This window comes from Tachyglossus aculeatus, chromosome 21 (assembly GCF_015852505.1).
Source record: "Tachyglossus aculeatus isolate mTacAcu1 chromosome 21, mTacAcu1.pri, whole genome shotgun sequence".
NCBI lineage: Eukaryota > Metazoa > Chordata > Mammalia > Monotremata > Tachyglossidae > Tachyglossus > Tachyglossus aculeatus.
Window position 1 is genome coordinate 18,441,075 of NC_052086.1, and position 25,407 is coordinate 18,466,481.

A 25,407-nucleotide genomic window follows, 5' to 3' on the forward strand; every position below is an offset into this window, starting at 1 on the left:
CTCCTCTATTTTACTCTCCCAAGCCTGGAGAATAGGGTTCGGCACACAGTAAGCGCTCAGTAAATAACAATTTACTGATTGATGTAACGTCAAATAGCTTTCCACAAGCTGAAAGAAATAGGGACAGGAAATCGATAGGTAAAAATAGATCATGTTTGTACGTATTTATTACTCTATTTATTTTACTTGTAAATATTTATTCTATTTATTTAATTTTGTTAATATGTTTTGTTTTGTTGTCTGTCTCCCCCTTCTAGACTGAGCCCACTGTTGGGTAGGGACCGTCTCTATATGTTGCCAACTTGTACTTCCCAAGCACTTAGTACAGTGCTCTGCACACAGTAAGCGCTCCATAAATACAATTGAATGGATGAATGAATCAAGGTGTTTTATCAGATTATCAGGGAAACAGTGGGCTTCTTATTGGCAATGAACTAAATTTCACGAGTGGTATAACATTCAAGGAAAAAAGGAGGTGTAGACTATTCAAGCACTTAGAAAAATGCCCTGCACTCAGTAAGCCATCAATCAGTGGTACTAAGTGGTTGGGGAAGTACAATATAATAATCGATAGGTACATCCCCTGCCCACAATGAGCTTACCATCTAGAGGGCTTAGTTATTACAATTGATCGGTTGATTTAAGTGTCAGATTTGGTATGATGGTTGCAACTCTGTCCCCGTCTTCATTTACAATTTTCCAGATAGCTCCCAAGGCTACAGTGACTCCGGAGCTCAAAGTGAGGCAGTAAATAAAACTTCCCAGAGGGCAGGTCAGTGATCCAAGAATAGGAAGGGGAAAAAAAAGGGAGACAGAACAAAGACCAGGAGAGAGACAGAGATTGAGAGCTCACCTCCTCCAGGAGGCCTTCCCAGACTGAGCCCCTTCCTTCCTCTCCCCCTCGTCCCCCTCTCCATCCCCTGCTTCTTACCTCCTTCCCTTCCCCACAGCACCTGTATATATGGATATATGTTTGTACATATTTATTACTCTATTTATTTATTTATTTATTTTACTTGTACGTATCTATTCTATTTATTTTATTTTGTTAGTATGTTTGGTTTTGTTCTCTGTCTTCCCCTTTTAGACTGTGAGCCCACTGTTGGGTAGGGACTGTCTCTATATGTTGCCAATTTGTACTTCCCAAGCGCTTAGTACAGTGCTCTGCACATAGTAAGCGCTCAATAAATACGATTGATGATGATGATGATGATGATGATAGAGACAAAGACACAGACACATGCATAAACTGAAGCACTCATTCACTAAGATGAGCGCAGTGCTTTGCACGCAGTAAACTGTGTGGCCCAGTGGATAGAACACGGGCCTAAGAGTCAGAAGGACCTGGGTTCTAATCCTAACTCTGCCACTTACCTCGTATGTAATAATAATAACAACTGTGGCATTTGTTAAGCGCTTACTATGTTGCCAGGCACAAGCCTAAGTGCTGGGGTGGATATGAGCTAATCAGGTTGGACACTGTGCCTGTCTCACATGGGGTTCACAGTCTTAATCCTCCATGAAGCAGCATGGCTCTAATGGAAAGAGCATGGGCTTTGGAGTCGGAGGTCGTGGGTTCAAATCCCGGCTCCGCCAGTTGTCAGCTGTGTGACTCTGGGCAAGTCACTTAACTTCTCTGGGCCTCAGTTACCTCATCTGTAAAATGGGGATGAAGACTGTGAGCCCCCCATGGGACAACCTGGTCACATTGTAACCTCCCCAGCGCTTAGAACAGTGCTCTGCACATAGTAAGTGCTTAACAAATGCCATTACTATTATTATTATTTTACAGATAAGGTAACTGAGGCCTAGAGAAGTTATGTGACTTGCCCAAGGTCAAACAGCAGATAACTGGCCGAGCTGGGCCTAGAACCCCTGACCTCCGACAACCAGGCCCGGGACCCATCTGCTAGGTCACGCTGTGACCTTGGGCAAGTCATTGAACTTCTCCGGGCCTCAGGTACCTCATCTGTAAAATGGGGATTGAGACTGTGAGTAATAGAGTAATAAATAATATTTATAATAAATAAATAATAATAATAATAAATAGAGTAATAAATACGTACATGATCTATTTTTACCTATCGATTTCCTGTCCCTATGTGGGGGAGACTATCGACCCGATAATCTTGTATTTACCCCACTGCTTAGTATAGTGCCTGGCACAGAGTAAATGGATTAAGACTGGGAACTCTGTATTAAAACTGTAAGTCCTATGTGGGCCAGAGACGGAGTCCAACCCAATTTACTTGAATCTATCCCAGTGCTTTCACCTCTCAGGGTTGCCCCTGGTGAGTTTCCAGTCATCATCATCATCATCAATCGTATTTATTGAGCGCTTACTGTGTGCAGAGCACTGTACTAAGCGCTTGGGAAGTACAAATTGGCAACACATAGAGACAGTCCCTACCCAACAGTGGGCTCACAGTCTAAAAGGGGGAGACAGAGAACAAAACCAAACATACTAACAAAATAAAATAAATAGAATAGATATGTACAAGTAAAATAAATAAATAAATAAATAGAGTAATAAATATGTACAAACATATATACATATATACAGGTGCTGTGGGGAAGGAGGTAAGATGGTATAACTTAAGTCTCGACTATGGAAGGGAGAGTCAAGCACAGGCCTGTCCATTCCACTCCATTCCTAGTTTGGGCAGTGGCTAGCGAGTGGAAGGCAATCTGCTACGATTTATTTATTATTATTATTATTTATTCATTTATTTATCTTACTTGTACATATCTATTCTATTTATTTTATTTTGTTAGTATGTTTGGTTTTGTTCTCTGTCTCCCCCTTCTAGACTGTGAGCCCGCTGTTGGGTAGGGACCGCCTCTATGTGTTGCCGACTTGTACCTCCCAAGCGCTTGGTACAGTGCTCTGCACACAGTAAGCGCTCAATAAATACGATTGATTGATTAATTGATTGAGTCAAAACTCACCCGTGCTGGGCAGTAGGGCATGGGAGAGAGTCGAGGGCGGAGACTCGGGTTTACATGGGCGGAAGGAGGCAATGGTAAACCGCTTCTGTATTTTCACCAAGAAAACTCTATGGATACACTTCCAGAACGACTGCAGATGGAGGTGGGGCGTTCTGGGAGAGAGCAGCATGGCTTAGTGGAAAGAGCATGGGCTTGGAAGTTAAAGGATGTGGGTTCTAATCCCTCTTCGCCACTTGTCTGCTTCATACTTCATGCTGCTGCCCGGATTATCTTTGTCCAGAAACGCTCTGGGCATATCACTCCCCTCCTCAAAAATCTCCAGTGGCTACCAATCAATCTGCGCATCAGGCAGAAACTCCTCAACCTGGGCTTCAAGGCTGTCCATCACCTCGCTCCCTCCTCCCTCACCTTCCTTCTCTCCTTCTCCAGCCCACCCCGCACCCTCCGCTCCTCTGCCGCTAACCTCCTCACTGTAGCTCGTTCTTGGCCTGTCCCGCCATCAACCCCCAGCCCATGTCCTCCCCCAGGCCTGGAATGCCCTCCTTCTGCCCCTCCGCCAAGCTAGCTCTCTTCCTCCCTTCAAGGCCCTGCTGAGAGCTCACCTCCTCCAGGAGGCCTTCCCAGACTGAGCCCCTTCCTTCCTCTCCCCCTCGTCCTCCCTCCATCCCATCTTACCTCCTTCCCTTCCCCACAGCACCTGTATATACGTATATATGTTTGTACATATTTATTACTCTATTTTACTTGTACATATCTATTCTATTTATTTTATTTTGTTAGTATGTTTGGTTTTGTTCTCTGTCTCCCCCTTTTAGACTGTGAGCCCACTGTTGGGTAGGGACTGTCTCTATATGTTGCCAATTTGTACTTCCCAAGCGCTTAGTACAGTGCTCTGCACATAGTAAGCGCTCAATAAATACGATTGATAATGATGATTACCTTATATTAACCCCAGCGCTTAGAACCGTGCTTGGCACATAGAAAGCACTTAACAAATACCAAAATTATTATGATTGTATGTCCATGGCGTCGCTATGGGTCGGACACGATTCGACAGCATAAGTCAACCCTGGAGCTCAGTACAGTGCCTGGCATATAGTAAGTGCTTAAGAAGTACCACGATTATTATAATAATTGTTACTAGTATCAAACTTAACAAACGGCATAAAAAAGTCCTCAGTAAATACGATCGAATGATGGATTGATATCAGGGGGCCCAGGGCGGCCAGTAGCAGGTTGAGAGCGGAGAAAGGGGGTGAATGTGTCTGTCATAGTGGCTGCTGCTTGTTGGGTAGGGACTGTCTCCCAAACGCTTAGTACAGTGCTCTGCACACAGTAAGCGCTCAATAAATACGATTGAATGAATGCTGCTACCAATGTCACAGACCTTTCCGACGCAGGCTCCTCTCTTGGGATGCCCTGTGGTGGGGAGGAGAGGCAGTACCCACAAACTTGAATATTCCTAAATGTCAGCATGGGCTTTTCCTCACATAGGGAACTAAATAAAACTTCAGAGATGCCCCCATACTCATTATCTTCAAAAAGAACAATGAGAGAGCTGACTGAGAGAATGGTAGGTTGTCAGTCTGGTGATAGATCATAAAGCACTGAAATCGATCTCCAACTAATTGGGGCAATATGGATGTTCAACATCTACCTCCCACCTTCCAAAAATGAATCTCACTCTAGTTTAAAGAGCATTCATTACCTGTACTCTGCTGCATAAAATGGAAAAAAAAAAATTTAAAAGAAGAGCTAGTTTACAAAGCACTCATCCAGCAGCTGGTTATTAAAAAAAAATGGATCAGAGTTTGAGAACCTCCCTTCAGGCATTATTTCTCACTTCTGTCCAGCTGCAAGAAAAGAGATTAAAAAGACTTTGGAGTTTGAGTATGTGGAAAGAGGGATTCTCAAAGTCAAGTCTGAAAATGGGTGAAAAACCTAGGCCTGTGAAATACATTCATTTATTCATTCAGTCGTATTTATTGAGCGCTTACTGTGTGCACAGCACTGTAGTAAGTGCTAGGAAAGTACAATTGGGCAACAGATAGAGACAATCCCGACCCAAAAATGGGCTCACAGTCTAGAAGGGAGAGACAACAACAAAACAAGCAGACATGCATCAACAGCATCAAAAATAGATAAATAGAATTATAGATATAAACACATCATTAAAGAATAAATGATTGATGCATCAAAAATAGATAAACAGAATTATAGATATAAACACATCATTAAAGAATAAATAGAGTAATAAATATGTACAAATATACACAAGTGCTGTGGGGCAGGGAAGGGGGTAGAGCAGAGGAAGGGAGTAGGGGCAGTGGGAAGGGGAAGAGGAGCAGAGGAAAAGGGGGGCTCAGTCTGGGAAGGCCTCCTGGAGGAGTTGAGCTCTCAGTAGGGCTTTGAATAGGGGAAGAGAGCTAGTTTGGCGGATGTGAGGAGGGGAGACATTCCAGGCCAGAGGAAGGATGTGGGCCAGGAGTTGACAGTGGGACAGGTGAGAACGAGGCACAGTGAGGAGGTTAGTGGCAGCAATGGAGTGGAGTGTGTGGGCTGAGCTGTAGAAGGAGAGAAGGGAGGTGAGGTAGGAGGGGGCGAGGTGATGGGCAGCCTTGAAGCCGAGAGTGAGGCGTTTTTGCTTCATGCAAAGGTTGGTAGGCAACCACTGGAGATTTTTGAGGATGGGAGTGGCATGCCCAGAGCGTTTCTGTAGAAAGATAGTCCGGGCAGCAGAGTGAAGTGGGGAGAGACAGGAGGATGGGAGATCAGAAAGAAGGCTGATGCAGTAATCCAGTTAGGTTTGGATAAGAGATTGTACCAACAAGGTAGTGGTTTGGATGGAGAGGAAAGGGTGGATCTTGGTGATGTTGTGAAGGTGAGACCGGCAGGTTTTGGTAACGGATTGGGTGTGGGGGGTGAATGAGAGAGCGGAGTCAAGGATGGCACCAAGGTCGCAGCTTTGTGAGATGGGAAGGACGTTAGTGCCATCCTCAGTGATGGGAAAGTCAGGGAGAGGACAGGGTTTGGGAGGGAAGATAAAGACCTCACTGGGGTTGTTGAGTCAAATAACTTGCTAACTAGAGAGCGCAGCTTTAGCTCAAGTCTGGAATAAACCAATAAGCTGCTAACCTGTGACTAGCTCAGGAGCAAATTTCCTGCTTTGCCTGGTAAGCCCATTATCTTGCTCCTTGCTATCTCCTCCAGGATGGCTCAAAGACAGAAAAGGAGAAGATAACAAGTCTTGGGCTTAATTACCAATGGCCCACATCAGAGTATAGAAAAAGGGCAATCGTCCTCAGCAATCAGTGTTGCCAAACATTCTTCAAGTGAGCATACATTACCCACAGTATTAATTTAGTGGAGGGTTTCAATTTACCCAACATGAAAGTTGCTGAAGATCCAATTGGGTTTGAAAAGCAATACCACATAGCCAACTTAGGAATTACATCACAGCATTAGCTAGGATGACTCTGGAAAGAGCATCTTAAACTGCAGAAAGACTTCTGCAGCCAAAACATGTCACCCACCAAATTTAACAAGAAGCTCCTCCGCCACCGTTGAATAGACGATAGGGCAGGGAGCGTGTCTGCTATGTTGTTATATTATACTCTCCCAAGCGCTTAGAATGGTGCTCTGCACACAGTAAGCAATAAATATGATTGATTGATTATAGACAGTCCCATCTGGCACCCTTATCTTAGCTTTCGAGTCGTCTCCGACCCATAGCGAATCCACGGACACATCTATCCCAGAATGTCCCACCTCCATCTGCAATTGTTCTGGTAGTGGATCCATAGAGTTTTCTTCTGAGCTTTTATTCCATCCTCTACAAACTTACCCGTCAGACAAATGAAGGACAAACCGTGGAGGTACTGTGGTATTACCCAGAGGTCATTCATTCAGCTGTATTTATTGAGCGCTTATTGTGTGCAGAGAACTGTACTAAGTGCTTGGCAGAGTACTATACAACGATGAACGGATACATTCCCTGCCCATACAACCTGTGTGCACGATGACCAACTGCAAAGACAGTAGCACAGCCAAGACTTGACACCCTTAAAAAGGTTCAATAAATCCATCAATCAGTGGTATTTATTGAGTACTTACTGTGTGCAGAACTCTGTACTATCAATCAATCAATCGTATTGAGCACTTACTGTGTGCAGAGCACTGTACTAAGCGCTTGGGAAGTCCAAGTTGGCAACATATAGAGACAGTCCCTACCCAACAGTGGGCTCACAGGGAGAGTAATGATGATGATGATGATGGTACATCACCTGCGGTATTAATTTAGTCAGTAAATTAGCACTTAATTAGTAGGTTAAGCGCTTACTATGTGCCAAGCATTGTTCTAAGTGCTGGGGGAGATACAAGCTAATCAAGTTGTCCCACGTGGGGCTCACAGTCTTAATCCCCATTTTAAAGATGGGGCCACTGAGGCACAGAGAAGTGAAGTGACTTGCCCAAGGTCACAGAGCTGACAAGTGGAGGGGCCAGGATTAGAACCCATGACCTCTGATTCCCAAGCCTAGGTGCTTTCCGCTGAGCCACGCTGCTTCTCACTACTACTACTAATAATGATTTTGGTACTTGTTAAGCGCTTACTATGTGCCAAGCACTGTTCTAAGCACTGGGGTAGATACAAGTTAATCAGGTTGGACACAGTCCCTGTCCCACATGGGGCTCACAGTCTTAATCCCCATTTTACAGATGATGATGATGATTACAGTACTTGTGAAGTGCTTACTATGCACCAAGCATTGTTCTAAGCACTGGGGTAGATACAAGTTAATCAAGTTGGACACAGTCCATGTCCCAAATGGGGCTCACAGTCTTAATCCCCATTTTACAGATGAGGTAACGGAGGCCTCGAGAAGTTAAAAGACTTGCCCAAGGTCACACAGCAGACATGTAGCAGAGCCAAAATTAGAACCCAGGTCCTTCCGACTCCTAGGCCTGTGCTCTATCCACTAAAACACACCGCTTCTCGTACAATAGACTTGGTAGAGATGTCTCCTACCCACAATAAGTTTACAGTCTAGAGGAGAAGACAGGCATTAAGTAAATGCCTGTACTATATAAGTAAATATAGAGAAATAAATTGTATAAATAATAATTTACATATAATTTACATATAAAATAATTTATAGTAATAATTTACATATAAATAAATAATTTATATGTAAGCAGTTCAGCGTTCCTTTCCCGGAGTACTTTCGAGCACTGTCTAGATTGTTTTCTCGATTACATTTCTTTCCCTCCGGTCCACAAATTCTTACTGGTGTCAACAGACATTATTCAGGAGAATGCAAACAGCGAACAGCCCCCAGCAGGATTAGTTCTGGAGAGCAGAAGGCCTGGGAAAATTGGCCGATGAAGGGTTGTCAGTGGAACTACTGACTGGTCCAATAATTCCGCTCATTAAATTCCCCTCCCCAGACCGAACTAGTGTGCATTTACTGTGTGCAGAGCACTGTACTAAGTGCTTGGGACAGTACAAAACAACAACAAACAGACATATTCCCTGCCCACAATGAACTCGTATTGTTAGCACTTAGTACAATATGAGCTCATTGTGGGCAGGGAATATGTCTGTTGTTGTTTTGTACTCTCCCCAGTGCTTAGTACAGTGCTTTGCGCACAGTAAGTGCTCAAGAAATATGACAATGTATGAATTGCTCTCCCCCTCCTCCCCCACAGCCTTACCTCCTTCCCTTCCTCACAGCACCTGTATATATGCATATATGTTTGTACGTATTTATTACTCTATTTTACTTGTACATATTTATTCTACTTATTTTATTTTGTTAAAATGTTTTGTTTTGTTCTCTGTCTCCCCCTTCTAGACTGTGAGCCCACTGTTGGGTAGGGACCGTCTCTATATGTTGCCAACTTGTACTTCGCAAGCGCTTAGTACAGTGCTCTGCACACAGTAAGCGCTCAATAAATGATTGAATGAATGAATGAATATATAACAGGCACATTCCCTGCCCATAACAAGCTTACAGTCTAGAGGACTTATCTGTAATTTTATTTATTTGTATTGATGTCTGTCTCCCCCTCTCTAGACTGTAAGCTCGCTGTGGGCAAGGAATGTCACTGTTTATTGTTGTATTGTACTTTCCCAAGAGCTTGGTAAAACGTTCTGCACACAGTAAATGCTCAATAAATGTGATTGAATGAATGAATGAATGAATGAATGAAAGGACATGGAGGCCAACTGAGTCAAGACGGATCCACACCAAATGACTCTGCCATTCCTGTGGTATTGGCATGGACGCCTCCCTCACTGTTAAGCAATAGATCTGGGTAACTGTTAGAGTTAAGTGGCAAAATCATAATTTCCTTTACTTGCCCAGCAAGGCATTGATCTTTCTTATTGAAATATGGGGTTCTGAGTCGTTGCAGTAACTTTATCTTCCTTAGAAAAATTTTGGATGCTTTATTACCACTTGCATGGATAAGGTTAATGTGGCTTCAATGTGTCAATCAATCAATCGGTGGTATTTATTTAGTGCTGAGTGCAGAGCACTGAAAGCGCTTGGGGGAGCACAGTATAAGAGATTTGGGTTCAAATGGATATGCCTTGTTCTAAAATAGATTTCAAGCCTCAGAGGATATTCCCGTCAATAATGATAATGGCATTTGTTCAGCACTTACTATGTGCCAAGCACTGGGATAGGACTCTCCCCCTCGTCCCCCTCTCCATCCCCCCATCTTACCTCCTTCCCTTCCCCACAGCACCTGTATATATGTATATATGTTTGTACATATTTATTACTCTATTTTACTTGTACATATCTATTCTATTTATTTTATTTTGTTAGTATGCTTGGTTTTGTTCTCTGTCTCCCCCTTTTAGACTGTGAGCCCACTGTTGGGTAGGGACTGTCTCTATATGTTGCCAATTTGTACTTCCCAAGCACTTAGTACAGTGCTCTGCACATAGTAAGCGCTCAGTAAATACGATTGATGATGATGATGATGATGATGACTCAGGGAATAGGGCTGGACACAGTCCCCAACCCACATGGAGCTCGCAGTCTAAATAGGTAGGAGACCAGGTTTTGACTCCCCATTGTACAGAAGAGGAAACTGAAGCACAGAAAAGTTTTAGTGGATAAAGCACGGGCCTAGGAGAAGGACCTGGGTTCTAATCCCAGCTCCTCCACTCGTCTGCTCTGTGACATTTGGCAACTTGACTTCTCTGTGCCTCAGTTACCTCATCTGTAAAACGGAGATTAAGACTGTGTGCCATATGTGGGACAGTAACTGTGACCAACCTGATGATATTTATTGTTGTATTTTATTCTCCCAAGAGTTTAGTACAGTGCTCTGCACGGTAAGCACTCAATAAATGTGATTGACTGAATGAATGAATGAGCTCGTATCTACCCCCATCGCTTAGAACGGTGCCTGGCGCATAGCGCTTAACAAATACCATTAAAAGCAAAAAAAGTTGTCATTGTGGGCAGGGCATGTGTCTACTAACTCTGTTATATTGTGATATTGTAATCTCCCAAGTGCGTAGTACAATGTTCTGCACACACTAAGCACTCAGGAAATACGATTGATTAAGTAACTTACTCAAGGTCACTTTTCTTTCTATCCTAAAGGTTGCCATAAAAACAACTCAGGTTCACTGTCTGGTTAACTGGAAATTTCGGCCCTATTCTTCCAATGCCTACCCCAAGGATAAGATTCAAACGATATTTTCGTTCATCCTGCGCTTAACCTCTCATGCAAACAATTTGACTTTTTAAAATCCATCACTATTCCCGTTCAAAGAAAGCATTTCCCCCCACCTTCCAAATGCCGCAATTACATTTCTGAGCATCAGTTGCCGTCTCTTTCCTTCCTCCGGATCTAATGCTAGTTTGGTTTTCTTTTTCCCTCTCTCCGCAGAGTCGGATGGCCGAAAGCTTGCGTCTCTTCGACTCCATTTGCAACAACAACTGGTTTATTAACACCTCCCTCATACTTTTCCTGAATAAGAAGGATCTGCTGGCAGAGAAAATCCGGCGCATCCCGCTCACTGTCTGCTTCCCGGAGTACAAAGGCCAGAACACCTACGAGGAGGCCGCAGTCTACATCCAGCGCCAGTTTGAGGACTTGAATCGTAACAAGGAAACCAAGGAAATCTACTCCCACTTCACGTGCGCCACTGATACCAGTAATATTCAGTTTGTCTTTGATGCGGTGACAGATGTCATCATTCAGAACAATCTCAAGTACATTGGCCTCTGCTAAGAATCTAGGGCGATCAGTCCACTTGCTTATGGCGAAATAAAAGGAGGGAAACTCAACCTCCATTTGTGGTGGTGAAAATAAAAGGGCGGCACTTGAAAGCCCAAGGAGAAAAAGTTGGGGGTGGGGGGAAGAGGGGGTAAGCTAAGGTATGTTCACAGAACCCCCCCCACACACACACCTCCACCAACCTCCTTATCCCCACATAACACTATTTTGAAAATATATATATATTCAGATATATATATATATATAGATACAGATATAGCTAGATAGATAGACATATACATATATAAACACATACATGTTTTGGAGATTGCAAAGTTCCCAAAAGAGTTGAGGTCTTTTTAATAGTCTGAAATGTGCTCATAATCATGGCAAAGTTCATTCTGTTCATTTCATTTTGCTTCCCGAAAGCTGCCATCCTTCTGCGTATGGAATGATCCTTCATTCGACTGTCGTAGAAACCATTTTACTGTCATGAAGAGGCAGGGGTGGCAGGAAAAAAAAAGAAATGGGCCTGCCTTGCACTTTGCTTCTAGAAAAGAAGCTATTTCCAATTCAGAAACTAAAGAACAGATTCAATCGAAGTATTCCATGCAGCCAAAGGACCTGTATCGACAGTAATGACGCATAAAATCGTACAGTTTATGCACACATTTGACACACAGGATGCACTGTGTATAGATACTCTGCTTTTCACGTAATTCATCCTGGATATATAACGTACAGAAACCAATGGTGCAGATCAAGTTTATGACTGACAATTTGACCTATATCCCCATTCAGCTCCTTAAAGCTTCAAAAAACCAAATTAAACGTATTTTAAAAAAAATGAAGGAAGCTACTTAATTCTGGGCCAGCCTAGGGGCTTGTACTTCTTCTACTGGAACGATGTTTTATACATTGAAACATGATCTTTCTTCTTTTACCTTTTTTTGGCCAAATCTCGTGGTGTTTCACAAACAAAAAAAAATAAGAAAACTTAAAAAACGATCGTTCTTTTTTAAATACAGATACGAGGAAAAAAAAATCACAATATTTTTTTTAAACTACTGTTTTTGTGTCTAGCTTGCTGAGTGTAAAAATTGCCAATGGACAACTTTGCCCCATTGCTCCAAAGAAATTCTGGAAAATGTGGTAATACTGAATAGCCTTTCTCAGGCTAAGATCATCAAGAGGGTGTAGTATATAAGCCTCTGCAGAGTCCTTTTGTTATTGGTGAGGTTTTGTTTTTTCGTTAAGAAAATGTGATGTATTTTAAGAAGGTTAATATGGGAGCGATATGAACAATAACTAAATGTCTTGATATTTAAAAGAGTAATTTATTTGCAGTTTAGCCGAGTTAGGGAAGGAGAGTAGAGATGATGCATTTCCTCAGCTCCATGATGTCATCACTCGGAGAAATCCAGTGGGATGAGGTAACTATTCCTCTGATTGCGGACGGAGGACTGAAGGAGCACTGTGGAACTCTACCGGAAAAATACTCAATTGGCTCAGAGCCCTTTATTTTATTTGGACACTTTTATCCATTCCATTAAAAAACAAAAGACTGCTTTCAGACTTCGACCGAAGTCGCAATGTAAATACACATCCATTCGAGAATTGTAAAGCACATTCAAACGCTCTGGAAAAAAAAAAAAAAAAGAATCTCCTTCTCCTCCCTTTGTTCGGTCCCGTGTGTTTCCAAGATTAGTGTGAAAAGTCTCAGCCAAGGGCTTTCGGAAATAAGGTGACGACGCCATCAGAGTCAAAGGTTGTCCACTTTAAAGAAAATAAATAATCTGAATGAGACTGAGCTGGTTCTTAGTGTGGGTGTTTTTTTGTTACTTGTGCAGTAGTGTAAATGTTTCTGAAACTTTAGGAAGTCATAATGCAGTAGCCTTGGATTAAGCCGATCCATAAACAATCTGGAAATGAAGAGGTAAGAGTACAGAGGGAAAATGCAGTATCGTTTCCTCTCCAAAGCCCCCGTCTCTAACCTTGTTTATGTAGCAGAAAAAGGAGTATGATACTGTTTGAACTCAAAGGCTCCCTAATCCACGCATTCGGGTTTGGTATTTGTTAAGCACTTACTATGTGTTCTAAGAGCCGGGGTGGATACAAGGTAATCCGGTGGGACACAGTTCCTGTCCCACATAATGATGATAATAATAATAATTATGGTATATGTTAAGTGCCTACTATGTGTCAGGCACTGTACTAAGCACTGGGGTGGATACAAGCTAATTGGGTTGGACACAGTCCCTGTCCCCTACGGGGCTCACACTCTCATTCCCCATTTTACAGATGAGGGAACTGAAGCCCGGAGAAGTGAAGTGACTTACCCAAGGTCATACAGCAGACAGGTGGCAGAGCCAGGGTTAGAACCCACGACCCTTTGACTCCCAGAGCCATGCTCTATCCACTCGTGGCTCAGTGGAAAGAGCACGGACTTTGGAGTCAGGGGTCACGGGTTCAAATCCCAGCTCCGCCAATTGCCAGCTGGGTGACTTTGGGCAAGTCACTTCACTTCTCTGAGTCTGTTACCTCATCCGTAAAATGGGGATGAAGACTGTGAGCCCCCCGTGGGACAACCTGATCACCTTGTAACCTCCCCAGCGCTTAGAACAGTGCTTTGCACAAGCGCTTAATAAATGCCATCATTATTATTATGCCATGCTGCTACCTCCTAGTGCTTTGCACATAGTAAGCGCTTAATAAATGCCATTATTATTATTATTATTATTATTATTGTGGTATTTCTGAAGTGCTTACTATGTGCCAGGCACTGGAGTAGATAAAGGTCCCTGTCTCAAAGGGGCTCACGGTATCAAGCCCCATTTTACAGATGAGGTACCTGAGGCATAGAGAAGTGAAGTGACTTGCCCAAGGTCACAGAGCAGACAAGCGGTAGAGCCGGGATTAGAACCCAGGTCCTTCTGACTGCTAGGCCCATGCTCTGTCCACTAGACCCCGCTACCTCTCTAGCACATGGAGCGCATAGTCAAGGAGGAAAGAGAATAATAATAATAATAATAAAATGGCATTTGTTAAGCGCTTACTATGTGCAAAGCACTGTTCTAAGCGCTGGGGGATACAGGCGATCAGGTTGTCCCACGTGGGGCTCACAGTCAATCCCCATTTAACAGATGAGGTAACTGAGGCTCAGAGAAGTTAAGTGACTTGCCCAAGGTCACACAGCAGACGTGGCAGAGTCGGGATTCGAACCCATGACCTCTGGCTCCAAAGCCCGTGCTCTTCCCACTGAGCCCTGCTTTACATAATAATAATGATGGCATTTGTTAAGCGCTTACTATGTGCAAAGCACTGTTCTAAGCGCTGGGGAAGATACAAGGTGATCAGGTTGTCCCACAGGGGGCTCACAGTCTTAACCCCCGTTTTACAGATGAGGTAACTGAGGCACAGAGGAGTTAAGTGACTTGCCCAAAGTCACACAGCTGACAATTGGCGGAGCTGGGATTTGATCAATCAATCAATCATATTTATTGAGCGCTTACTATGTGCAGAGCACTGTACTAAGCGCTTGGGAAGTACAAATTGGCAACATACAGAGACAGTCCCTACCCAACATTGGGCTCACAGTCTAAAAGTCCGTTTAATTTGATCTTTCCCTCCACCTCCAGCCACTGTTTTCAGTGGGCCCTCACCCCAGTGAACCGCGTGGTGGGTTAAGAAATCCTCAGAGTCGGGTTATAGGGTTCCTGAACTGGGGAGTTTGGGGAGTTTTTTGTTGTTGGTGGTAGTTTTTTTATGATGGTGTCTGTTAAGTGCTTACTAAGGGCCAGGCACTGTACTAAGCGCTGGGGTAGATACAACCTAATCAGTTTGGACAATCCGTGTCCCACATGGGGCTCACAGTTCCAATCCCCATTTTACAGCTGACATAACTGAGGCCCAGAGACGCGAAGCGACTTGCCCAGGGTCCCGTAGCAGTCAAGTGGTGGAGCCAGGATTAGAACCCAAGTCCTAACTCCCGGGCCGCTCCTCAGCTGAAGGGCAGGGATGGCGGCCGTCCCGCCCTCTTCGTCTTGAAGGCCCCGCTGAGAGCTCACCTCCTCCAGGAGGCCTTCCCAGACTGAGCCCCTTCCTTCCTCTCCCCTTTGTCCCCCTCTCCATCCCCCCCATCTTACCTCCTTCCCTTCCCCACAACACCTGTATATATGTATATATATTTGTACATATTTATTACTCTATTTTATTTGTATATATCTCTTCTATTTATTTTATTTTGTTAGTATGTTTGGTTTTTTTTTTTCTCTGTCTCCCCCTTTTAGACTGTGAGCCCACTGTTGGGTAGGGACTGTCTCTATATGTTGCCAATTTGTACTTCCCAAGCGCTTAGTACAGTGCTCTGCACATAGTAAGCGCTCAATAAATACGATTGATGATGATGATGATGATTTCCCCCTCTATATTGTAAGCTTGTTATGGGCAGGGAACATGACAGGTAATTCTTTTGTATCGTACTCTTCAAGATGCTCAGAACAGTGCTCGGCACATAGTAAGCACTCAATAATAATAATAATAATAATAATAATAATAACAACAATGGCATTTGTTAAGCGCTTACTATGTGCAAAGCACTGTTCTAAGCGCTGGGGAGGATACAAGGTGATCATGTTGTCCTACGTGGGGCTCACTGTCTTAATCCCCATTTTACAGATGAGGTAACTGAGACTCAGAGAAGTTAAGTGGCTTGCCCAAAGTCACACAGCTGATAAGCGGTGGAGTGGGATTAGAACCCACGACCTCTGACTCCCAAGCCCGTGCTCTTTCCACTGAGCCATGCTGCTTCCCTATAATTTTGGTATTTGTTAAGCGCTTACTATGTGCCAAGCACTGTTTTAAGCGCTGGGGGAGATACAAGGTAATCAGGTTATCCCACACGGGGCTTACAGTCTTAATCCCCGTTTTACAGATGAGCAAACTGAGGCCCAGAGAAGTTAAGTGGCTTGCCCAAAGTCACACAGCTGATAAGCGGTGGAGTGGGATTAGAACCCACGACCTCTGACTCCCAAGCCCTTGCTCTTTCCACTGAGCCACGCTGCTTCTCTATAATTTTGGTATTTGTTAAGTGCTTACTATGTGCCAAGCACTGTTTTAAGCGCTGGGGGAGATACAAGGTAATCAGGTTATCCCACATGGGGCTTACAGTCTTAACCCCCGTTTTACAGATGACTAAACTGAGGTACAGAGAATTTAAGTGACTTGCCCAAAGTCACACAGCTGATAAGTGGTGGGGTGGGATTAGCACCCACGACCTCTGACTCCCAAGCCGGTGCTCTTTCCACTGAGCCACGCTGCTTCTCTATAATTTTGGTATTTGATAAACGCTTACTATGTGCCAAGCAGTGTTTTAAGCGCTGGGGGAGATACAAGGTAATCAGGTTATCCCACATGGGGCTTACAGTCTTAATCAATCAATCAATCATATTTATTGAGCGCTTACTGTGTGCAGAGCACTGTACTAAGCGCTTGGGAAGTACAAGTTGGCAACATATAGAGACAGTCCCTACCCAACAGTGGGCTCCCAGTCTAAAAGGGGGAGACGGAGAACAAAACCAAACATACTAACAAAATAAAATAAATAGAATAGATATGTACAAGTAAAATATAGAGTAATAAATATGTACAAACATATATACAGGTGCTGTGGGGAAGGGAAGGAGGTAAGATGGGGGGATGGAGAGGGGGAGAGGAAGGAAGGGGCTCAGTCTGGGAAGGCCTCCTGGAGGAGGTGAGCTCTCAGTAAGATGGGGGGGATGGAGAGGGGGACGAGGGGGAGAGGAAGGAAGGGGCTCAGTCTGGGAAGGCCTCCTGGAGGAGGTGAGCTCTCAATAGGGCCTTGAAGGGAGGAAGAGAGCTAGCTTGGTGGATGGGCAGAAGGGTAAACTGAGGCACAGAGAAGTTAAGTGGCTTTCCCAAAGTCACACAGCTGATAAGTGGTGGGGTGGGATTAGCACCCACGACCTCTGACTCCCAAGCCCGTGCCCTTTCCACTGAGCCACGCTGCTTCCCTCCCAATACTAATGTTCGACTGATTGGTGGGAAGTGCATCCAAAGCTTGGAATTGGAGGATTCACAGCTGCCCCGGTGTAGCCCAGGGGACAGTTTGAGACCAATCCATCGAAAGAGGCTTCAGGTGGAGAAGAAATGAGTTTTCTATTCAAAATAATGCTTACGGTTTCCCACGAATGGTGGAAAACAGCACCGCGCTGGGGAATGATTGGCAGTTTTGGCTCAGGAGACCTCACAAGCCGGCGTGTTGCCGCGCAAGATGGAAGGAACGCTGTCAGGAGCTCTGTGGAGGAAGCGTGAATATCACCAGCCCACTCTTCCTCAGCTTCAACTCTCACTAAGTGCTCGCTGAAATGAGCATCAAAGTTGGCCAAAAAAAAAAATTTGAATTAAAAGTTTAAAAAAAAAGGTGAAAAACAGCTCCGTTCCTCTGAGGTGGCGGAACGTGAGCACGGGGATCTGTTTAGAAAGAAAAATCCAAAATCCTCACTAGAGCTTTCCGTAACTGTATATGAGGAGGGAGTGCGGGGGTGGACGGGGGGCACACGCACATTTGCGGTCAAGGGAAAAAGCAAGCACGGGCTTGGGGAGTCAGAGGACGTGGGTTCTAATCCCGGCTCCACCACTTGGTCGCTGTGTGACCTTGGGAGAGCCACTTAACTTCTCTGGGCCTCAGTGACCTCATCTGTCAAATGGGGATGAAGATGGTGAGCCCCCCGTGGGGCAACCTGATTACCTTGTATCTACCCCAGGGCTTGGAACAGTGCTTGGCACATAGTACGCGCTTAACGAATACCGTTATTATTTATTATTCAAGTGTCTCAGTGACAAGCTTTTGTCATTTGTGGTTGGGGAATCGCAGAACTCTTAAATATCTGCAGTATTCATCATCATCATCATCAATCGTATTTATTGAGCGCTTACTGCGTACTAAGCGCTTCCCTCATTTCCCCTACCCCCTCTCCCTTCTGCATTGCTTATCTCCTCGATCTATACCCTTAAACAATTGATATTCACCCCAGTCTCAGCCCCACAAAACTTAAGTACCTATCCATGATTTAATATCAGTCTCCCCCTCTAGACCATAAGCGCTTGTTGTTTTTCATGATATCGGTTAAGCACGTACTATGTGCCAGGCACTGTACTAAGCGCTGGGGCGGAAACAAGCTAATCAGGTCACACGCAATCCCTGTCATTCATTTTTTCAATCGTATTTATTGAGCGCCTGCTGGGTGCAGACCACTGTACTAAGCGCTTGGGAAGTACAAATTGGCAACACATAGAGACAGTCCCTACCCAACAGTGGGCTCACAGTCTAAAAGGGGGAGACAGAGAACAAAAGCAAACATACTAACAAAATAAAATAAATAGAATAGATATGTACAAGTAAAATAAATAGAGTAATAAATATGTACAAACATATATACATATATTCAATCAATGGCAATCAATCAATGGTATTTACTGAGTGCTATGTGCAGAGCACTCACTCTAATAAGCTTTTGGGAGGGTACAACATACAACACAACAAAGTTGGTAGACACCATCTCTTCCCACAAGGAACCAGCTCGGCCCAGTGGAAAGAGCATGGGCTTGGTGTCAGAAAGACCTGGGTTCTAATTCTACTCCGCCTCTAGTCTGCTGTGTGACCTTGAATAAGTCACTTTGCTTCTCTGGGCCTCAGTTAGCTTGTCTATAAAATGGGTATTAAGACTGTGAGCCCCATGTGGGACTGGGAGCCCGTTGTTGGGTTGTCTTTATCTGTTGCCAAATTGTACTTTCCAAGCACTTAGTATAGTGGTCTGCACCCACCAGGCGCTCAATAAATACAATTGAAAAAAGGAAGGACAGGGATTGCGTGTGACCTGATTAGCTTGTTTCCGCCCCAGCGCTTAGTACAGTGCCTGGCACATAGTATGTGCTTAACCGATATGAAAAACAACAAGCGCTTATGGTCTAGAGGGGGAGACTGATATTAAATCGTGGATAGGTACTTAAGTTTTGTGGGGCTGAGACTGGGGTGAATATCAATTGTTTAAGGGTATAGATCGAGGAGATAAGCAATGCAGAAGGGAGGGGGGTAGGGGAAATGAGGGAAGCGCTTAGTACAGTGCCCTGCACCCAGTAAGCGCTCAATAAATACGATTGAATGAATGATTCGTCAGGGAAGGCCTCTTGGAGGAAATGTGATCTTAATATGTGTTGCCAATTTGTACTTCCCAAGCGCTTAGTACAGTGCTCTGCACATAGTAAGCGCTCAATAAATACGGTTGATTGATTGATTGATTAATAAGGCTTTGAAGGTGGGGAGAGTAATGGTCTGCTGGATAATAAGCAGCCAGTCCTAGTGAGAAGCCATGTGGCCTAGCGACAAGACCATGGGCTTGGGCGTCTGAGGACGTGGGTTCTAATCCTGGCTCCGCCACTTGTCTGCTGCATGACCTTGGGCAAGGCACTTCATTTCTCTTGCATCAGTTCCTTCATCTGTAAAATGGGAATTAAGAATGTGAGCCCTACGTGGGACAGGGACTGTGTCCAACCTGATTACCTTGTATCTACCCCAGCACTTAGAACAGTGCTTGGCACATAGTAAGCACGTAATTTGGACTTCCCAAGCGCTTAGTACAGTGCTCTGCACACAGTAAGCGCTCAATAAATACAACTGAATGAATGAATGAATAATAATGATAATAATGGCATTTATTAAGCACTTACTCTGTGCAAAGCACTGTTCTAAGCACTGGGGAGGTTACAAGGCGATCAGGTTGTCCCATGGGGGGGCTCACAGTCTTAATTCCCATTTTACAGATGAGGTAACTGAGGCACAGCGAAGTTAAGTGACTGGCCCAAAGTCACACAGCTGACGGAGCTGGGATTTGAACCCCTGACCTCTGACTCCAAAGCCCGGGCTCTTTCCACTGAGCCACGCTGCTTTCCTATTATTATTACTATTATGAAGGGAGAGAGAGTCCCAGGCCAGAGGGAGAAAGTGGGCAAGGGGTTGACAGCAAAGTAGATCAATCGATCAATCAATCGTATTTATTGAGCGCTTACTGTGTGCAGAGCACTGTACTAAGCGCTTGGGAAGTCCAAGTTGGCAACATATAGAGACAGTCCCTACCCAACAGTGGGCTCACAGTCTAAAAGTAGATGAGATCTAAACACAGTAAGTTGTAAGTAGCAGGAAATCAGTGAGGTGAGATCATCATCATCATCATCAATCGTATTTATTGAGCGCTTACTATGTGCAGAGCACTGTACTAAGCGCTTGGGAAGTACAAATTGGTGAGATAAGACAGAGCGAGCTGATTGAGTGGTTTAAAGCCAATGGTAAAGAGTTTCTGATTGATTCAGTGGTAGAAGGGTAATCCCTGGAAGTAATCCCCTTTTTTCTCTCCTCCTCCCCTCCGCCCTACCTCCTTCCCCTCCCCACAGCACCTGTATATATGTTTGTACAGATTTATTACTCTATTTATTTTACTTGTACATATTTGCTATTCTATTTATTTTGTTAATGATGTGCATCTAGCCTTACTTCTATTTATTCTGAGGACTTGACACCTGTCCACATGCTTTGTTTTGTTGTCTGTCTCCCCCTTCTAGACTGTGAGCCCGTTGTTGGGTAGGGACCGTCTCTATATGTTGCCGACTTGTACTTCCCAAGCGCTTAGTCCAGTGCTCTGCACACAGTAAGCGCTCAATAAATACGATTGAATGAATGAATGAAATGAATGGAGGTGCTCAAGGCACGGAGAGACATGGCTTGAACTGCTTTTTTTTAAGAAAAATGATCCACACAGCAGAGTGAAAAATGAACTGGAGTAAAGACGGATAGGAGGCAGGGAGGTCAGCAAGGAGGCTGATGCCTCTCCATCCCCCCCATCTTACCTCCTTCCCTTCCCCACAGCACCTGTATATATGTACATATGTTTGTACATATTTACTACTCTATTTATTTATTTTACTTGTACGTATCTATTCTATTTATTTTATTTTGTTAGTATGTTTGGTTTTGTTCTCTGTCTCCCCCTTTTAGACTGTGAGCCCACTGCTGGGTAGGGACTGTCTCTATATGTTGCCAACTTGTACTTCCCAAGCGCTTAGTACAGTGCTCTGCACACAGTAAGCGCTCAATAAATACGATTGATGATGATGATGTTGATGATGCAGTAGTCAAGGCAGCATAGTAGTAGTTTTTATGAAGAGAAAAGGGCAGATTTCAGCAAGGTAGAACTGCAGGATTTAGTGACAGACTGAGCATGAGAGAGATGAGGATAATGCCAACGTGTGAGTTTTGAGACAGGAAGGATAGTGGTGTTGTCCATGGTGATGGGAAAGACAGGAGGAGGACAAGGATTGGTAGGAAGATGAGGACTTCTGCTTTGGACATAATAAGTTTGAGGTGTCAGTGGGACATCCAAGTAGAGATACCCTGAAGGCAGAAGGAAGCACGAGACTGCAGGGAAGGAGGGAGGTCAGGGCTGGAGAGGTAGATTTGGGAATCATCTGCGTAGAGACTAGTTGAAGCCATGGGAGCAAATGAGTTCTCCAAGGGAGTGAGTGTAAATGGAGACTAGAAGGGGATTTAAAACTGAACCTTGAGGAGCTCCCACAGTCAGAGGGTGGGAGACAAAGGAGGAGCCTTGGAAAGAGACTGAGAAGAAGCAGCCAGGGAGATGGATGGATGGATGGATGGATGGATGGATGATTGGATGGATGGATGGATAGGTAGGTAGGTAGGTAGATAGATAGAAAGTGGGCCTGGGAATCAGAAAGTCATGGGTTCTAAACCTGGCTCCACCATTTGCCTACTGTGTGACCTTGGGCAAGTCACTTCACTTCCCTGGGCCTCAGTTACCTCATCTGTAAAATGGGGATTAAGACAGTGAGCCCCAGGTGGGACAACCTGACTACCTTGTATCTACTCCAGCGTTTAGAACAGTGCTTGGTACATAGCGCTTAAGAAATACAATAATAAGGATGGATGGATGGATAGATGGATGGATGGATGGATAGGTAGGTAGGTAAGTAGAGCGTGGGCCTGGGAATCAGAAAGTCATGGGTTCTAAACCTGCTCCACCATTTGCCTACTGTGTGAGCTTGGGCAAGTCACTTCACTTCCCTGGGCCTCAGTTCCCTCATCTGTAAAATGGGGATTAAGACAGTGAGCCCCATGTGAGACAACCCAATTACCTTGTATCTACCCCAGTGCTTAGAACAGTGCTTGGTGCATAGTAAGCGCTTAAGAAATACCATAATAAGGATGGATGGATGGATGGATAGGTAGGTAGATAGAGAGTGGGCCTGCGAATCAGAAAGTCATGGGTTCTAAACCTGCTCCACCATTTGCCTACTGTGTGAGCTTGGGCAAGTCACTTCACTTCCCTGGGCCTCAGTTCCCTCATCTGTAAAATGGTGATTAAGACAGTGAGCCCCAGGTGGGACAATCTGATTACCTTGTATCTACCCCAGCGCTTAGAAAAGTGCTTGGTACATAGTAAGCGCTTAAGAAATACGATAATAAGGATGGATGGATGGATAGATGGATGGGTAGGTAGGTAGGTAGAGAGTGGGCCTGGGAATCAGAAAGTCATGGGTTCTAAACCTGGCTCCATTATTTGCCTACTGTGTGACCGTGGGCAAGTCACTTCACTTCCCTGGGCCTCAGTTCCCTCATCTGTAAAACGGGGATTAAGACAGTGAGCCCCAGGTGGGACAACCTGACTACCTTGTATCTACCCCAGCGCTTAGAACAGTGCTTGGTACATAGTAAGCGCTTAAGAAATACCATAATAAGGATGGATGGATGGATAGATGGATGGATAGGTAGGTAGGTAGATAGATAGAGAGTGGGCCTGAGAATCAGAAAGTCATGGGTTCTAAACCTGGCTCCACCATTTGCCTAGTGTGTGACCTTGGGCAAATCACTTCACTTCCCTGGGCCTCAGTTACCTCATCTGTAAAACGGGGATTAAGACAGTAAGCCCCATGTAGGACAACCTGACTACCTGTATCTACCCCAGCGCTTAGAACAGTGGTTGGTACATAGTAAGCGCTTAAGAAATACCATAATAATAATGATGATTATTAGATAGGAGGAGAACCAGTCAGTGAAGCCAAGGTAGAAAAGAGAAATGAGAAAAAAGAGACGGATTTACATTCTAGGGGGTTCTGCGGAATAATTTCATCTGGCAAAGAGATGAAATTCCTTGTCTGCTCTGGTCGATTCATCCAACAAGCTAAAAAAAAAAAATTAACACCAAAAAACCCAAACTATGGTGAAGAGCAAAGCAAGAACTTGATCTGAAGGCAGCTCCTGGAGCCTTAACCCCTCTGTTGAGCATGAGCTGTTCCCCTTTACTTCCTGTAGCCATGAAAGATGATCACAAAGGAATGGGTTTTACAGAGAAATTAAATTTGATTTTCCACTGTTCAGTTTTTTTCTTATTCTATTTGTTAGGGAATCAATCAATCAATCAATCAGATTTATTGAGCACTTACTGTGTGCAGAGCACTGTACTAAGCGCTTGGGAAGTACAAGTTGACAACACACAGAGACGGTCCCTACCCAACAGTGGGCTCACAGTCTAGAAAGCAGTGTGGCTCAGTGGAAAGGGCACGGGCTTGGGAGTCAAAGGTCATGGGTTCGAATCCCTGCACAGCCACTTGTCAGCTGTGTGCCCTTGGGCAAGTCACTTAACTTCTCTGGGCCTCAGTTACCTCATCTGTAAAATGGGGATTAAGACTGTGAGCCCCACGTGGAACAACCTGATTCATTCATTCATTCATTCAATCATATTTATTGAGCGCTTACTGTGTGCAGAGCACTGTACTAAGCGCTTGGGAAGTACAAGTTGGCAACATATAGAGACGGTCCCTACCCAATAACGGGCTCACAGTCTAGAAGGGGGAGACCACCTTGGGAGAAGCAGCGTCGCTCAGTGGAAAGAGCCCAGGCTTGGGAGTCAGAGGTCATGGGTTCAAATCCCGGCTCTGCCACTTGTCAGCTGTGTGACTTTGGGCAAGTCACTTAACTTCTCTGTGCCTCAGTTGCCTCATCTGTAAAATGAGGATTAAGACTGTGAGCCCCCTGTGGGACAACCTGATCACCTTGTATTTATCCCAGCGCTTAGAACAGTGCTAGGCACATAGTAAGCATTTAATAAATGCCATCATTATTATTATTATTGTTATTATGTACTTACTGTGGTGCCACACACTCTATTAAACACTGGAGTAGGTAGACGTTGATCAGGTGGGGCACAGTCCCTGTCCCACACGGGGCGGCTCAGTGGAAAGAGCACAGGCTTTGGAGTCAGAGTTCATGGGTTCGAATCCTGGCTCCGCCAATTGTCAGCTGTGTGACTTTGGGCAAGTCACTTCACTTCTCTGGGCCTCAGTTGCCTCATCTGTAAAATGGGGATTAAGACTGCGAGCTCCCTGTGGGACAACCTGATCACCTTGAAACTTCCCCAGCATTTAGAACAGTGCTTTGCACATAGTAAGTGCTTAATAAATGCCATCATTATTATTATTATTGTTATTATGTACTTACTGTGGTGCCACACACTGTATTAAACACTGGAGTAGGTAGATGTTGATCAGGTGGGGCACAGTCCCTGTCCCACACGGGGCGGCTCAGTGGAAAGAGCACAGGCTTTGGAGTCAGAGTTCATGGGTTCGAATCCTGGCTCCGCCAATTGTCAGCTGTGGGACTTTGGGCAAGTCACTTCACTTCTCTGGGCCTCAGTTACCTCAACTGTAAAATGGGGATTAAGACTGTGAGCCCCCTGTGGGACAACCTGATAACCTTGTAACCTTCCCAGCGCTTAGAACAGTGCTTTGCACATAGTAAGTGCTTAATAAATGCCATCATTATTATTATTAATCCCCATTTTACAGATAAGGGAACTCCAGAGAAGTGAAGTGACTTACCCAAGGTCACCCAGCAGACACGAGGCAGAGCCGGGATTAGAACCCAGGTCCTTCTGCCTCGCGGGCCCACGCGCTATCCACTAGGCAATGTTACTTCTCTAGTTACCGTTCTATAAATTGCTGAAGCCTCCCTTTTCCGTCCTTAGCTGAGCCGTACTGGTTATGTAAAAAGTCATGAGTGGCACGAGTAGAAAAATCATTCTTGTTCACAAAAGATCCGTTGCTGCCGTCCTAATTCTTATTTTTCTG

General features: G+C 44.6%; 2 protein-coding genes across 3 annotated transcripts in view; one reads left to right on the top strand and one right to left on the bottom strand.

The window, feature by feature from the left end:
- GNAZ (G protein subunit alpha z) overlaps positions 1-13,000 on the top strand; it is a 208,740-nt gene extending 195,740 nt beyond the window's left edge. The window contains 1 exon segment of the mRNA XM_038763432.1: positions 10,861-13,000. Within this exon segment, the coding sequence (XP_038619360.1) occupies positions 10,861-11,205 (345 nt within the window). The 3' untranslated portion in view covers positions 11,206-13,000.
- Positions 1-25,407, bottom strand: part of RSPH14 (radial spoke head 14 homolog) — a 299,387-nt gene that overhangs the window by 248,999 nt on the left and 24,981 nt on the right. The gene's annotated exons all lie outside the window — the stretch shown is intronic.